This window comes from Eleutherodactylus coqui, chromosome 8 (assembly GCF_035609145.1).
Source record: "Eleutherodactylus coqui strain aEleCoq1 chromosome 8, aEleCoq1.hap1, whole genome shotgun sequence".
Lineage (NCBI taxonomy): Eukaryota > Metazoa > Chordata > Amphibia > Anura > Eleutherodactylidae > Eleutherodactylus > Eleutherodactylus coqui.
In genome coordinates this window covers 148,411,482-148,429,364 of record NC_089844.1, presented here as the reverse complement: position 1 = coordinate 148,429,364, position 17,883 = coordinate 148,411,482, and the positions used below count along the sequence as shown (strand labels likewise).

General features: G+C 50.1%; 1 protein-coding gene across 2 annotated transcripts in view; it reads left to right on the top strand.

The window, feature by feature from the left end:
* The first annotated feature begins 209 nt into the window (after positions 1-209).
* The window catches only part of LLGL1 (LLGL scribble cell polarity complex component 1), a 44,575-nt gene continuing 26,901 nt past the window's right edge, over positions 210-17,883 (top strand). For both annotated transcript variants that reach the window (XM_066576668.1, XM_066576667.1), the window contains exons 1-2: positions 210-386; positions 14,596-14,693. In XM_066576668.1, the coding sequence (XP_066432765.1) occupies positions 306-386; positions 14,596-14,693 (179 nt within the window). In that variant the 5' untranslated portion in view covers positions 210-305. The remainder of the gene's footprint in view (positions 387-14,595; positions 14,694-17,883) is intronic.

Below are 17,883 nucleotides of genomic sequence, written 5' to 3'. Positions count from 1 at the left end.
CCAGATGGAGAGAGCCCTGCAGTGAAGGGAGGCACCACCAGGATGTTGATGATTCTAAGCCTAAACAAACTTCTCAATGAAACTACAACTCCCATGAGCCTGTGCGCGCTGTCGCGCATGCGTGCAGAGCGGGGAGGAATCTCTGCGGCTGCCAGATTGCCAGTGTAGAGCTGAGTCCGGCTCCGGCGCCTGTGATTGGCTGAGCCGCACGTCAATCACTGGCCGGGCTGGATCAAGTTCCCGGCCGCTGTGAGTGAGGCTGATGCGGAGAGCGGCGGCGGTGCGGGGAGCTCGGAGCGGGCAAGATGATGAAGTTTCGCTTCAGGCGGCAGGGGCACGACCCCCAGAGGGAGAAGGTCAAGCAGGAGCTGTTCGCCTTCAACAAGGTGGGCGTCCCGGGGTGTATGGGGGGCTGCTGGGGCTGTGCGCCCTTATGGCAGGGCTGGGGGGCTCAGTCATTGTGTGCAATGGGCATATGAGGTGTGACCTGCTATCTAGGGTGAGGGGCTGTGGACCCTGAGGATGCCATGGGTTGGGGTCTCTGTGGGGAAGTGGATGGTGACCCCCATCATTGTGTAGTGTCTTATAGCTAGGGGTCTTCTCTCTAGGAGGATGAGACCCCCGCCTGCTGACCTAGAAATGAAGACTTACTGAGACTGGGGGTCCTTGTACTCCTGACTGATGCTGAGACCCCCTACTGAGTGTCTGAGCTGCTGGTGCACAGTACATGCTGGGGGTGCGGGTGTACTATATGGCGGCACGTCTATGGAGCCTTACTACAGTGCGTTCTGCACCTCTGTCCTGTCTTCAGGATCCACTAACTTGTGGGCTTCATCTTATTCCTGATATTCATCCTTCTCCTCCAGCTGACTTTCAGAAAGTTGAAGGGGTGTACCCCCAAAACATGCGTACCGCCTAGTCAAGAGAGGGGTGATAAATCTGTGATCACTGGGACCCTCATTCTCATGGGCCAACCCCTTTTTTAAATTGCTGATCATGTATTATACTCCAGAGCTGCACTCACTATTCTGCTGGTGGATTCACTGTGTACATACATTACTTATCCTGTACTGATCCTGAGTTACATCCTGTATTATACTCCAGAGCTGCACTCACTATTCTGCTGGTGGAGGCACTGTGTACATACATTACTTATCCTGTACTGATCCTGAGTTACATCCTGTATTATACTCCAGAGCTGCACTCACTATTCTGCTGGTGGAGTCACTGGGTACATACATTACTTATCCTGTACTGATCCTGAGTTACATTCTGTATTATACTGCAGAGCTGCACTCACTATTCTGCTGGTGGAGTCACTGTATACATACATTACTTATCCTGTACTGATCCTGAGTTACATCCTGTATTATACTCCAGAGCTGCACTCACTATTCTGCTGGTGGAGTCACTGTGTACATAGATTACTTATCCTGTACTGATCCTGAGTTACATCCTGTATTATACTCCAGAGCTGCACTCACTATTCTCCTGGTGGAGTCACTGTGTACATACATTACTTATCCTGTACTGATCCTGAGTTACATCCTGTATTATACTCCAGAGCTGCACTCACTATTCTGCTGATAGTTGCATCCTACAGTGTAGCAAATTTTGGGCTGTTGGAGGTGCATTTTTCAAGAAACTTCTTGACAGTTTCTAGTAACCAGCAGAATTATGAATGCAGCTCTGCAGGCTGTAACTCAGGACTAGTACTTGACTTGTTGGCACCAGAACTGTTTGGTAGATGGCCAGATTGCACTTTAGGGCTCTTGAACCTTTTTTCCTCTGTGCCGGTCCTTGACAGGAGATCCTTGCGGTGCGGGACCTCCTGAGCTGTAATGTTAATGCTGCTTTCTACACATAATATACGCAGCGTTGGCGCTGCCCGTTCACCAGGACATCTGAGTTCCCTACTTGCATACTTTACAGTAAGTAGAGGTCTTGGTGACTTGAGCCCTCACAGCTGGGAGTCTTACACTTGTATCCGCCCAGCCCCACTTGGCGCTCGTTCACATGGCGCTCGCAGGGGTCGGTTGCGTAAATACACTGCATAGTTATGCAATCCTAAATGGCAACCGCCTGGTTTTTTGTCCGTTCCTGCGGATTTTTGTGCATAAATCTGCCACGTCTTTGCGACGGCAAAAAACCCAACCGCCCAGAAGGACCCGTTGATTTGCGTTGCCATATGCAGGTCTCCTCCATATCTGCGCCGGCCCGTTCACCTCGATGGCCTGTTTAAGTGCATAATGCACTGCGCAAATATGCTGTGTGAACAAGAGGATGATCCCCAGACTGATACATTGTAACAATATGGTCCAGTAGTAGTTCTGAGAAGCTGGCGATGACTCCAGTACCATGGCTCCACACTCTGACCAGTCACCATCTAGAGCCATTGTATGACAATCAATAGGGGGCTCCACACTGCTGCCGGGTGAAGAGGGGCTCCGCAGGAACGGTCTGTCACTGCTTCCAGCTGACTAAACCCTTCCCTGTTCTCTGTCATCTCGATCGCACATCATGTAGGTTGGCAGGTGGTGAAAACCCCCTCATCAGCAGCACAACATGGCTTTACACCCGATCGGCACGCAGCCCCTCACCACTTCCTAAACCCTTTCTTTGTGACTGTAACTGCTGCGTTCTCACACTACACAAGTTTACAACCCAGAGCAGAGACACATGGCCGCACGTCTCCACTGGAGGAACTGCAAGCATTGCTTTATGAGACTCCACCAGCAGAATAGGGAGTGCAGCTCTGCAGTATAATACAGGATGTAACTCAGGATAAGTAATGTATGTACACAGTGACTCCACCAGCAGAATAGTGAGTGCAGCTCTGGAGTATAATACAGGATGTAACTCAGGATCAGTACAGGATAACTCATGTATGTACACAGTGACTCTACCAGCAGGATAGTGAGTGCAGCTCTGGAGTATAATACAGGATGTAACTCGGGGTCAGTACAGGATAAGTAATGTATGTACACAGTGACTCCACCAGCAGAATAGTGAGTGCAGCTCTGGAGTATAATACAGGATGTAACTTGGGATCAGTACATGATAAGTAATGTATGTACACAGTGACTCCACCAGCAGAATAGTGAGTGCAGCTCTGGGGTATAATACAGGATGTAACTCGGGATCAGTACCGGATAAGTAATGTATGTACACAGTGACTCCACCAGCAGAATAGTGAGTGCAGCTCTGGAGTATAATACAGGATATAACTCAGATCAGTACAGGATAAGTAATGTATGTACACAGTGACTCCACCAGCAGAATAGTGAGTGCAGCTCTGGAGTATAATACAGGATGTAACTCAGGATCAGTACAGGATAAGTGTAGATTAAGTCTATTTATGTAGCATGCATGTGCTGTCTGTGGCATTACTAGTGATGTCTTGCTGGTGGTCTGTGCCCCCCAGCACCGTATGGCATCCGGTTTTGCTGGGGATTTAGTCCTGTCTCATCTTATTGTGTCACTAATGAGAGCTGACAATGTCTGTCTCGTCGCTGGATCTGGGGCATGTAGAGGCACAGGGTGTGATGGGATATTCCATAGTAAGTAGAGGACAACTCCTTCTGTTTCTGGGGAAGCTTGGTGACAACAATGATTGCTGCCAACAAGTGTTCTTACCCAGCTGTCCCTGAGCCCTGAAGGGCAGATCTGCCCAGTTGTGCCATGACCCATCTCTCTAGTCCCGTATCGTTGCATTACCAGATATGATATCCTTTTCAAGACACTGGGAAAGCTAGTTGGCACCTCTCATGGCTATCACCCAGCTTTCCTGGATTCGAGGGGGGTAGCTGTCTCGTTATGTAATGATTTGTCCCGTGTGGCGGCTGCATACGCTGGGAGTCGGGCTTTGGCTGTAGTTCGGAGACGGCTGATCTGGAGTGTGACTGAGTCAGTGCAGATGGAGGGGAAGGTGGGCTCCATGAGGACGTCCTCCCCGGTCATCCTGGGACTTCACAGCTGCAAGACATTAACAAGTTCAGAAAACAGCAAATTATGTCAGATTGCAGCAGCGCAGGAAGACTTCATGATCTTATGATTAACTTGTGCATTGCAAGAGGTGGCCTCCAGGGACGCAGCGTGGGCCCCCAGCCTGCCAAACACTGATGGATCTCTCGTATTCTCTTCCTCATCCATATTAAAATCCTTCTTTCCCTCCTTCCTATATTCTTGGGTGCAGCAGCTGGATCCCTCCTACACACTCAGCTGAGCGCCACTTCCCTGACTCAGTCTGTAATAGATCTCATCAGACAGCTGGGAGGCCGAGGTGCTATACAATGAACTGCTAAACAAAGCCGCCTCCTCCCCTCAAGTCCTCTGTCACACTCCCATCATGTAGTAATTATTGCTACGTTACATGTAGTTACTAGAATACTGCCCCCTATGTACGAGAATATAACTACTATAATACTGCCCCCTATGTACAAGAATATTACTACTATAATACTGCCCCCTATGTACGAGAATATAACTACTATAATACTGCTCCTATGTACAAGAATATAACTACTATAATACTGGCCCCCTATGTACAAGAATATAACTACTATAATACTGCCCCTATGTACAAGAATATAACTACTATAATACTGCCCCCTATGTACAAGAATATAACTACTATAATACTGCCTCCTATGTACAAGAATATAACTACTATAATACTGCCCCCTATGTACAAGAATATAACTACTATAATACTGCCCCCTATGTACAAGAATATAACTACTATAATACTGCCCCCTATGTACAAGAATATAACTACTATAATACTGCCCCCTATGTACAAGAATATAACTACTATAATACTGCCCCCTATGTACAAGAATATAACTACTATAATACTGCCCCCTATGTACAAGAATATAACTACTATAATACTGCCCCCTATGTACAAGAATATAACTACTATAATACTGCCCCCTATGTACAAGAATATAACTACTATAATACTGCCCCCTATGTACAAGAATATAACTACTATAATACTGCCCCCTATGTACAAGAATATAATTACTATAATACTGCCCCCTATGTACAAGAATATAACTACTATAATACTGCCCCCTATGTACAAGAATATAACTACTATAATACTGCTCCTATGTACAAGAATATAACTACTATAATACTGCCCCCTATGTACAAGAATATAACTACTATAATACTGCCCCCTATGTACAAGAATATAACTACTATAATACTGCCCCCTATGTACAAGAATATAACTACTATAATACTGCTTCCTATGTACAAGAATATAACTACTATAATCCTGCCTTCTATATACAAGAATATAACTACTATAATACTGCTCCCTATGTACAAGAATATAACTACTATAATACTGCCCCCTATGTACAAGAATATAACTACTATAATACTGCTCCCTATGTACAAGAATATAACTACTATAATACTGCCCCCCATGTACAAGGATATAACTACTAGAAGTGTTCTCTTGCTCCTGTTTTCTCGCCTCTTCTGCATTGTAGGCCTTATGAATTATTGACGCTCTCGCTGCGCTCTGCATTATATATGACGTCTTCTCTTGCAGTGTTTGTATTTATGAGCCGGTTGTACCGTCTTTCTGTAGAAGGAATCTGAAGAACTGCCTGTGACCCTTCCTACTCCTCGGTGCAGATCCCTTTAAGCCTAAAATACACACTGGGTTTACATGTGGGGACAAACTGATAAAGGGATATTCCACTGAGGTGCACAGTATGGCGGTATGCAATGGGTGATTGTTCAATCAGTAGCGCGTTATTATGGTGCCCCCGGTCCTCATACCAGCGGTCTCTCCTCTTACAGGCCTATAGGGATGTGACAGGACCCGTATCTTGTGCCTTTCTTGGATACAATACTCTTTATTTGAAGCGGGGTGGAGGATTTTTGGAAAATCTTAGGCTTTCTATCTGTCCTCCCATCATCACAGGACCGGCAGGTGTCTCTCTGACTTCTAATGGTTTTTGAGAACTTCCTTAAACCCACCCAAAAAGTTCCCACCGTTGTAGGATTTGGGCCTCTGGTATATTATGGCTATGTCCTTGTGCTCTGGGAGGACTCCGAGCCACTTGGGTTTTGGGGCGCAGTTGAGTTTGTACACTTTGTAGTGCGCCTCTTGTAGCCCCTTGGGCTCGGAGTCCAGCCCTTGTGGCCGACTTCCATCCTGGCTTAGTCTTGGTGTAAATTATTTATATTTTTTTAACCTTTTCTTTACCAGTGCTGGCCTTCCTTTTCTACTTCAGTCCTGTAAGTAAGTGGTTAAGCCTGTAGAGGCTACCTCCGGTCATTGAGCAGAGGCCCCTCTTCCCGGGGTGGCATTGTGGTCCGCTCTCTGATCTCGCCCTCCTTTCTGTGCCCCCTTCCCCTCCTCTTCGGGGTATTGTGCATGTTCTGTATAGGAGACAAAAGCCCCATTTTTCTCCAGTCCTGGATTAGATGCGCAATGGGAACAATAGTCGTCCCTAAACTTCTCCCCATCCCCCCCCACCCTCCTCCTCTATTCCCTTTGGGTTGTTGGAGAAGCTCGTATTCTTGAAAAAGGGGGGGGGGGGGGGGGGTAGGTAAACTTTTTAAACTTTTTTTTTTTTTTTGTTTACACTTTGCAACTTTTTGCAGCGTCCACACATCGTATTTACTTCCCTTGTGTTTTCTATACCTCCCCCGTGTCGGCATTGTATGGCCGCCGCTGTTAGTGACTTCCTTGACCAAGCCTTAGACATTCTTTATGAATTCCTGGCTCCTTTGGGGTCGGCGATGACTGGCCAGCTGTGCGGCTATAACGGGATCTTCCGCCAGTGATGCCGTCCTAAATATGAAGTTTTGCACAAATCGGTCCCATTGGGCAATCCCCAGCTGTTGCAGAAGGACACTTCCCATATGTAGGCCTTGTGTCAGATATTTAAAGGGGCACTCCCCCCCCTAAAGTGTTCATCTTACAGCTCCTTATAGATGCAGCTGATATTGACAGTCTATGAAAAAGGAGTTTTATCCTCTTCCTGCCATTCATGCTGGTACAGAAGACTCCAGCAGCCTTTGCCCAATGTAGAAGTGTCGGTCTATACTGCCATCCTGGCAGGTACAGTGAAGCCTGCAGTGGTGGTGATAGTCTGCAGCAGTGGAGACTGCCTGCAGGCCATCTCACGTTACCTCATGTTTACTCACAGCTTCGTCTGGCGTTGCAGCCTGCAGGTTCTGACAAACGTTTCTTATCATAACACTATTTGCATATTATACAACGCGATATAATCATTGCCTTAAAGAGACAGTACGCTGCAAGTATTAGACTTATTCAGGTGTTGTTATGATGGCACACAAGGTGTTAACCTGGCTCTGAAGACTTGTTGGCTCTTTGATAGGTCTACGTTAATGTATGGTGATAGTATGAAAGACATTCTGGAGCCTCTTCTCTCAGAACTTTACATTGTTCTGTCCCTCTGTTGTTCCTCCTGGAAAACTATGAACAAGTTACGTTGGGGGTGTTTCTCTACACAGACTGATGCTGTCCAATCGGTATTGACTGCCTTGACTGTAGGGACACGCCTCTGTGACAACTGGGAGTAGTAATACCCTGTTGTCAATCTATACAGGAGGATAACAGGGGAACACACTACTTAATAGTTGTACAAAAAGATGCCCTGGTTAAGTAAAGACTTCTCCCCCATGAACAGTTCCAGATCCGTCGGTGGCCAGAAGACCACCTTAGGGGTTGTTCCCATGTAGTGGAAAATGGTGCTAATGGTCTGCAATAAAAGATCCGCATAAAAACCACCTCCTAATCCGTGCCATTGGCTAAAGGGGTTGTCTCGCGGCAGCAAGTGGGTCTACACACTTCTGTATGGCCATAATAATGCACTTTGTAATGTACATTGTGCATTAAATATGAGCCATACAGAAGTTATTCACTTACCTGCTCCGTTGCTAGCGTCCCCGTCGCCATGGATCCGTCTAATTTCGCTGTCTTCTTACTTTTTTAGACGCGCTTGCGCTGTGCTATCTTCTCCCCTTCTGCTCGGTCCAGGCACGAGCAGCGTTCTGGCAACGCCCCCTTCTCTGCGTCATCGCGTAGCTCCGCGTCATCGCGTAGCTCCGCCCCGTCATGTGTGCCGATTCCAGCCAATCAGGAGGCTGGAATCGGCAATGGAACGCAGTGAACCCGCGGTGCACCATGGGAGAAAACTGCAGTGCATCCCTGGGAAAGGACTGGTGGCCATCTTGGGAGAAGATTTTTTTTTTTAAAAAGTCCTTATTTCGTCGGATCGGTAAGTAGCAAGCGGCTTAAAAACCGCTTTACTTTGCTATTTTATGCCAGGGGGGTGACAGGGGGAATGGGGTAAGGTAAAATTTTGAGGTTTGCCGCGAGACAACCCCTTTAAATGAGGAACGTTGCACTAAAGCCCAGTGACCCTTGGGTTATGCTATGAAAGGGGGTTATCAGGAAAGGGGTTAGCTTGCCAACTAGAGGGTCTGACAGGAGGGGCCCTACTGATTCTGAGAATGGGGGTCCCCAAGAATGATCAGACTGGCGGTCGCATGTGTGCTCCATTCAGTTCTATAGAACTGTAGAGGGTTGAGTGCTTGAACTCTATGTTCTATAGAAGTGAATGGAGCACACGTACAACCGCCATTCTGCTCCTTCTTGGGACCAGTAAAGATTCCACTGGTCAGACCCCCAAACTAGTAAGTTATCCCCTTTCCTGAGGAGAACTTCCTTCCATAGTTTAACCAATGGGTTACTGAGTTTTAGCGTAACGTTCCTCGCCTCTGCCATCAACTGGAGGTCGCCTCCACCCTGAACACACGGACTGAGTGATAATAGCACAATAATACTCATGTCCTCTTGCCTCGATTTCTGTGGAAACATTGACATCACATGGGTGCTGGAGCCAAAATATGGGGGGGGGGGGGTGTCTTCAGTTCCATTGACTTCAATGGTTGTGAATCTATCTATGAGACTCCGAGCCCAATGACTGTAGGCCGGGTGATCAGCTGATTGCTGTGGGTCCCTAGTGATCAACTTTTGATGATGACTCCTGAGTATTGGTCATCAGTAGTTGCTCAGAAAACCCCTTTAACTTCTAAACTTATTCTGACGCCACTAATAGTATTAGGGGGGCTTCAGTTTAGGAGCCAAACTTCTAAATGTACCTAATCTAGCTCCCTGCTAATAATCTAGGCGTTCTCCACTTTGGATAGTGTAACTTGTCACCAAATAAGCTGGTCCCAGGGTACTTCCTGTCATCTGCTATAACTTGGTGATCTGGCAACAAGTGTTCAGCTTTCCTGCAGCACCTCCGCAGGAGAAAGGGGGTATTACACAGTTTGAAATCCGTAAGCGATTTGTGTGATGTATGTGCTCAGCCAGTGAAGACAGCATCTTCAAGAAGTCTTAAGAGAAGATCCTAAAATGTGGGACTAACTTGGAATTTCCTAATGCAGTCTTGGGTTTACTAAAGAGGATGACTACCTGCAGCCCACCGATATCCTAGAATCATCCCAGTGCCGCGACTCGTTCTTGTCTCCACCGCGCAGGACCGGGGGGTTGAGGGGGACAAGCGCTCGCCTGTAATTAGAATCAGATTGCTGTGGAGATAATTGATTCATAGCGGATGCAGCTGTTTTGTGATCTCACCCAGGGGGAGAGGAGTCACATCGTTCAACCTGCTCCTTGACGGGGTTGGCTCCCTCCCTCCCTTAGCTGGGGGGCTCTGCTCGCCTTATTTTCTGCTATTTATTTTTCTGCATAGCCTCATGTTGGCTGCGCTCCTTACACTGCTGGAAGCCGCCCAGCTGCGCTCCCTCAGCGGCCATCACAATCCGGGGAAGGAGATGTAGTGGGTTTTAATGAGCCCATCCTATGGCCAGGTGCTGGAGTCAGGGCTGAGGTGCCAATTAGTGGGCACCTCCCACTGCCATGTTTACAGATGAAGTTAGGGGGTATCTTTGGATTAAGGAGCATATGGGGCTCGTCTTGAGTTGTTGCTGGGGTCTTTAGGTGAAATGTCAGAGGGGTTGGGGGGACGGCGGTTTCTTGTAGAGACTGCTTATTTGGCAATGGGGAATGCATGGAAATTGGAGATGAGAATATGCCTCCATAGCACCACCTATTGACAGGTACAGGAGCTGCCCTATGAGTAAATATCAAGAGGCTGGTACTAGAGGACTGCCAGGCCTTGTGAATTTAAGGTCAGGGAGCACCCAGTGTTTCAAGAGGACCCCTTAAGGTTAGCAGCCATTGTGCACTTAACCCGCTACCAATGAATATGGCAAGTTGATGCTTAGTGGTCATTATGGTTCCCTTGCCAGCCAGGCAATCCATTGTCACAGCTATTTGTCTGACTGAATGGCAAGTTGGGTTGTTGCCTGGCATTTAGCAGTGATTTGCGTTCCGTTGCAGTGGATCATCTGGGCCATGCGGGCATCCTTAGAGGAGTTGTTGGGCACATAAGGGCTCCCTACAAGGGTGCGCCGTGTGATATGGGAGTGCTGAATCCCCATTGACTTGCATTGGGGTATTCGGATGAGCACCACGGCCTGTTCAGGCTCATATTACATACCAGAGGGCCCATTGAAGTAAATGGGGGTGTACAAATACGTGATACATGATGATTCACAGTGTATCTGCACATAAGATCAATGGGCCTAGTTACTGTGAATCTTGTGCGTGTGAAAATACACACGGACTATGCTGTCCCAGTGCGTTAGTACACTGTTTACACTGCTGAAACTGTATATTGTGTGAATGAGCCCTAAAGCTGATTATATAACGAAAAGTTCTGTTTGTGGGTTTCAAGATCTCTGCTTTCTGCCAATGAAGGGCAAAGACACTTTCCCGTTGACAAGAAAGCTGAGAGTCTGTTATAAGATGTTCATCTGACAGCTGGATGTGATCAGAGAAGTTTTGGGATGCTGACAAGAATCTTCCTATTTTTGGACAGGAAGCAGAGATCTTAAAAGCGAGGAATTTAAAAACGCACAGGGATCTGTTAGTTTATCAGTGGGATTCCTTGACAGCCTTCTGTGTTGTGATATGGCGAGGCGGCGGATATGGCGACAGATATGGATATGGGGGGGTGGATATGGCGATGGATATAGGGGGGTGGATATGGCGATGGATATAGGGGGGTGGATATGGCGATGGATATGGCGATGGATATGGGGGCGCCGGATATAGGGGGGTGGATATGGCGACGGATATAGGGGGGCGGATATGGCGACGGATATGGGGGGGCGGCGGATATGGCGACGGATATATGGGGTGGTGGATATGGCGATTGGATATAGGGTGGTGGATATGGCGACGGATATAAGGGGGCGGCGGCGGATATGGCGACGGATATAAGGGGGCGGCGGCGGCTATGGCGGCGGCGGCGGATATGGCGCCGGCTATGGCGCCGGCTATGGGGGCGGCGGCGGATATGGCGCCGGCTATGGGGGCGGCGGCGGATATGGCGCCGGCTATGGGGGCGGCGGCGGATATGGCGCCGGCTATGGGGGCGGCGGCGGATATGGCGCCGGCTATGGGGGCGGCGGCGGATATGGCGCCGGCTATGGGGGCGGCGGCGGATATGGCGCCGGCTATGGGGGCGGCGGCGGATATGGCGCCGGCTATGGGGGCGGCGGCGGATATGGCGCCGGCTATGGGGGCGGCGGCGGATATGGCGCCGGCTATGGGGGCGGCGGCGGATATGGCGCCGGCTATGGGGGCGGCGGCGGATATGGCGCCGGCTATGGGGGCGGCGGCGGATATGGCGCCGGCTATGGGGGCGGCGGCGGCTATGGCGCCGGCTATGGGGGCGGCGGCGGCTATGGCGCCGGCTATGGGGGCGGCGGCGGCTATGGCGCCGGCTATGGGGGCGGCGGCGGCTATGGCGCCGGCGGCGGCTATGGCGCCGGCTATGGGGGCGGCGGCGGATATAGCGGGGCGGATATGGCGACAGATATAGCAACGGATAGGGGGGGGCAGATATGGTGAGGGATATGGGGGGGCGGCGAATATGGGGGGCGGCGGCGGATATGGCGACGGATATGGGGGGAAACGGCGGATATGGTGACGGATATATTGGGGGGGGGCGGATATGGCGACGGATATGGGGGGGACGGATATGGTGACAGATATAGTAATGGATATGGGGGGGCGGATATGGCGATAGATATAGGGGGGCGGATATGGCGACGGATATGGGGGGGCGGATATGGCAACAGATATAGCAACGGATATGGAAGCGGCGGATATGGCGACGGATAGGGGGCGGATATGGGGGGCGGCGGATATGGTGACGGATATGGGGGGAGCGGCGGATATGGTGACGGATATATGGGGGGGCGGATATGACGATGGATATAGGGGGCGGATATGGCGACGGATATGGGGGGGCGGATATGGTGACAGATATAGTAATGGATATGGGGGAGGGGCGGATATGGCGATAGATATAGGGGGGCAGATATGGCGACGGATATGGGGGGCGGATATGGCGACAGATATAGCAACGGATAGGGGGGGCGGCGGATATGGTGATGGATATGGGGGGGCGGCGGATATGGGGGGGCGGATATATGGGGAAGCGGATATGGTGACAGATATAGTAATGGATATGGGGGGGGGCGGATATGGCGTCGGATATGGGGGGAGCGGCGGATATGGCGTCGGATATGGGGGGAGCGGCGGATATGGCGATGGATATAGGGGGGCGGATATGGCGACGGATATAGGGGGTGGATATGGCGATGGATATATGGGGGCGGATATGGCGACGGATATAGGGGGGGGGCGGATATGGCGATGGATATATGGCGACGGATATAGGGGGGGGGGCGGATATGGCGATGGATATAGGGGGGGCGGATATGGCGACGGATATAGGGGGGGCGGATATGGCAACGGATATAGGGGGGCGGATATGGCAACGGATATAGGGGGGGGGCGGATATGGCAACGGATATAGGGGGGGGGCGGATATGGCGACGGATATAGGGGGGGGCGGATATGGCGACGGATATAGGGGGGGCGGATATGGCGACGGATATAGGGGGGGGCGGATATGGCGACGGATATAGGGGGGGCGGATATGGCGACGGATATAGGGGGGGGCGGATATGGCGACGGATATGGGGGGGCGGATATGGCGACGGATATGGGGGGGCGGATATGGCGACGGATATAGGGGGGGCGGATATGGCGACGGATATAGGGGGGGCGGATATGGCGACGGATATAGGGGGGGCGGATATGGCGACGGATATGGGGGGGGGCGGATATGGCGACGGATATAGGGGGGGCGGATATGGCGACGGATATAGGGGGGGGGCGGATATGGCGACGGATATAGGGGGGGTGGATATGGCGACGGATATAGGGGGGGGCGGATATGGCGACGGATATAGGGGGGGGGGCGGATATGGCGACGGATATAGGGGGGGGGCGGATATGGCGATGGATATGGGGGGGTCGGATATGCCAACAGATATGGATATGGGGGGGGCGGATATGGCAACAGATATGGATATGGGGGGGGGCGGATATGGCAACAGATATGGATATGGGGGGGGCGGATATGGCGACGGATATGGGGGGGGCGGATATGGCGACGGATATGGGGGGGCGGATATGGCGACGGATATGGGGGGCGGATATGGCGACGGGTATGGGGGGGGCGGATATGGCGACGGATATGGGGGGCGGATATGGCGACGGATATGGGGGCGGATATGGCGACGGATATGGGGGGCGGATATGGCGACGGATATGGGGGGCGGATATGGCAGCGGATATGGGGGCGGGACGGATATGGGGGGACAGATATGACTAAGGGAATTGGCGACAGCAGTTGTCTGGTAGCCGCTTATCTCACTTCAAGAGTCAGGATGGCTTTGTCTCCAATCACCAGTTACCAAGTGTAGTGAATTCTCCACTTCCAACCAAACGTTTATAGCTAAAGGCCCATTTACATGGAGCGATGACTCAAACGAGAGTTTGAGTGACAGCTGTGAGCGATCATTTTGCATAAACTATTAAGTAGCTACTTAAGAGCAATTAAGTGTGCAAATGAAGCCTTAGCTGAAAGCAGTTAATAGCCGGAGGGCTCTCATCTGCTTTCAGTTCTTTTGTTCTTCAGTGGGAAACGATGCTATCAGCACGACTCGTGGAGAACTCCTGATGAGGCTGAAGGACAATTTTTAGGTTGGACTGAATTTAACGATTAGCTAGCAGCGCCCGAAGAGTTCACGATGGGCGTGTGTTTAGACACAACGATTATCGCTAAAATCGCTTTTTAGCGATCATCGCTCGGTGTAATGGGCCTTTTGAGGCTACAGCATAAATTGTATCTTACAATATTGCTGTAGCCCTGTAATCTCCATCTGACAGAATTGGTCTGGCCATGTTGTGACCTGCGGCTGTTGGCAACTCTACCTCCAACCCTACTGGACTGACTTATTTTACAATCTGCAGATTGTGGTAACTTGCTAGATGCGATGCTACGCCGCATCGTGAGTTATGTTGCGCCACCGTCTGTCGCCCTCGCCTAATCTTGCTCATTTTGCAATGTTCTGACCTATGATTTTTGTCTTCTCTCATAGACGGTAGAACATGGATTCCCCAACCAACCGAGCTCTCTCGCCTTCGACCCTGTGTTGCGGATTATGGCGATTGGTGCGAAATCTGGAGCTGTTAAAATGTATCCTTTTTATGGAAGTAATGGAACCCAGGAGTAAGAGGCGGGCCGTGCAGGTGGGCAGCTTGTCCCTCACTGGGGGTGGGAAGGCCTTCTACAACGGCGAATGAATACGGTAAAGCAGATCTTGTGAAACTTCTCAGCCTGAATCTATAGAGAAGGACTTGTGTTGGCATTGCTTTAATGATGGCTCCAACTCATGTGCACTCTGGGAATGGGCACTGCATATATGGGGCACTTCAAGAGTGCATGTGGCAGCAGCAATACTTAGAGTGCATTCAAACATCTCAAATTTATGGTGCAGATCAGCAGGAAATCGGTGACTTGTTATTAAATCCTTGTGCCGCACTTACACAGGAGCGAGTATTGCGCAGAGCAGGCCGGGGAGCGTTCTCCTCTCCTGCCTCCATTCACCTCAAGCACCTCATCACGTTTCTGCATGCGTTTACATCGGGCAGAAGCCTGGGAATTTGAACAATGATCGTCACGTATAAAAAGGGTCATTAGAGGAGTTCTTTGGGTGTGTTTAGTCCCTCTGTGAATGGAGGTGAAGTGGGAGTTCTTGCCCGCCTTGATGAACAGTAAACAGGCATCAGAAATTTTGCGGCTCCTGTTGCTGCCTCCCGACAGCCGCTTGATTTTTGGTGCACTGAAAAGTAAACGACTTGGCAGCCCGTGGCCGGTCGGCAGATGCTTGTACACAGGACGACTAGTGCCCAAATTCACGCTTTCCAGCGTTTTAATTTTTTATTTTTTTATTTTATGGTGATGATCGCCCAGTGTAAAGGTACCTTTTAGTTTGCCAAAACTTCACAATTAGGTTTTTTGTTAAGGGGAGTAATGGCCGACCCCCCCCCCCCCCCCCCCCCCCCCCTTCCTGACTTTTCAGAAAGCCTGGAGTTTGGGGTGGTCTTCCTGCTGTCTTGTATGGTGGGCTGCATTTATTTGGCCTCTTCACACTATTATTAGGACGATGGTCCGGGGTAAGCGGCAGCTATTGAGTCATTTCTGTCCTATCTGCTACTGGGAAAGCAGGGTAATGATGGTATGTGGCAATTATAGCTCAGACTTGGGCATTTCCCGGCTCTCTTGGCATACTGAATGGCATGTCTGCCTTGTTATACTGCAGTACTGTGAATTATCTCCCATTTGTCCTGGCTGTAGCTTTGCTTGTGTTAAGCCCCCTGGCATCGTTCTGGGTGACCGCTCTGATTAGAGGCGGAGGGAATGTGGGTCACTAAGCAACATTCCCCATGAATGGGTCGCCCGTGCACAAGGAATGGGATGTGGCCCCCTTTCAATGAGCGCCTGTAGCCATGGAGATGCCAGTGATGTGGCCTGAAGAGAAGGGGCACAGTCAGGGATTCACCCACGATGTCTGACAGCTGCGTCCTGCCTGGGGCTCCATGAAACCTTTGTGGGGCCCTTCATGTAAGGATGATGGACTTGTGCAGAGCAGCAGTCCCTTCACTATGCCCCCTCCTCCACTCTGTGCCACTCATGCGAGATCCATTGCCTGGCAGGGGGCAACAGTGGGCATGGGAGGAGAAGGCTGCTGAAGTAGAGAAACTAAAATCTATGGGAGAGAATCTCTAACCAGAAAGTTCCAAAACTTCTTCTACTATATAACTTATGACGAGCTAACAAGTGTTTCATGTTAACTTCTCTCTCTTCTAGCAGGACTTGTCCTTAAGACATCCATAGACGTAAGCTAACTTAATCCTATGGCCAACTGCATCTTAACTCTCCAATGAGTGTGCTGCCTCTGTGGAAAGAGAGAAGCGGTGATGCCACTTAGCTGTAGAAGTAGCATCTTAAAGGTGGTTGTACCAGAACTGCAAATTATCCTCTATCCACAGGATTAGGGATAACTTGCTAATTGGTGGGGGTTTCACCACTAAGACCTGTCCCGCCCCCCCCCCCCCCCTCCTTATGGGCTAACTGCACCCCGTCCCCCTGAAGTGAGCAGGGAACTGAATGGACTGCTGGTCGCACATGTTCAGCCAGCTTTCCACTCTGTGATGTCACTGCAGGTGGTAGAAATGAGCCTACAGAGTGATGAGGACCCCTGTACTTGCTTAGATTGGTGGGGGTCTCTGGTCAGACCCTCATCAAGCAATTCAAGTAGCCCCGTCGTTTTTCTTTTTTTTTTTTTTTTGTGGTATTACAGCCCTGCTCCACTGAAGTGAATGGGGCTTATTCGCAACACCAGACACAACCTACAAACAATTGTAGTGCTGTTCCTTGAAGGTGGCCATGTTTTTTCCATTCCTGAACAATTCCCCTTAAAGGGGTTGTCCCGCGATGTTAAGTTAAGCACTTCTGTATGGCCATATACATGCACTTTGTAATATACATCGTGCATGAAATATGTGCCATACAGAAGTTATATACTCTCCTTCCCTGCGCTGTCTCCATGGTGCCGTCTAATTTCAGTGTCTAATCGCCCGATTAGACGTGCTTGCGCAGAAGGGTCTTCTCCCTTCTGGTCAGTCCGGGCACGAGCGGCGTTCTTGCTCCGCCCCCTTCTATGCACCATTGCGTAGCTCCGCCCCATCACGTGTGCCGATTCCAGCCAATCAGGAGGCTGGAATCGGCAATGGACCGCACAGAGCCCACGGTGCACCATGGGAGAAGATCCGCGGTGCATCGTGGGTGAAGATCCCGGCGGCCATCTTGGAGGAAAAGAAGGAAGAAGTTGCAGAGAGGGGATTCGGGTAAGTAAAATTTTTTTTATTTATTTTTTTAAATTTCAACACATCCCTTGGGTTTGTCCTGCGCTGAACGGGGGGCCTATGCAAAAAAAAAAAAAAAAGTTTCGGCGCAGGACAACCCCTTTAAGTGACGGCTGTAAGCTTCTATTCTGTAATATATCCTATTTATTTTTGCCCAGTTTTTTTTAATAGAATCCCTCTCCATTTCGTTGCTTGGAGCATTGATTGATATCTCGCACCAAAACCCAACTTGCACTCCCCTCGCTGCCCACCCTCTTGTACTGGCATAGTGTCCCCACACAGCAGTCATCCCATAACGGACCCCCCTGATATATTTCTCTCTATCGCCCCATTAATAAGCGGCTGCATTGATGTCCTGGAATGAGCCGTTTGCACAGCTGTCAGTGAGATGGGAATATCCAGGTCACCGCTCCAGTCCTCGTCCCGCACAAAGGACGATTGTCTGATTGCAGCTGGGC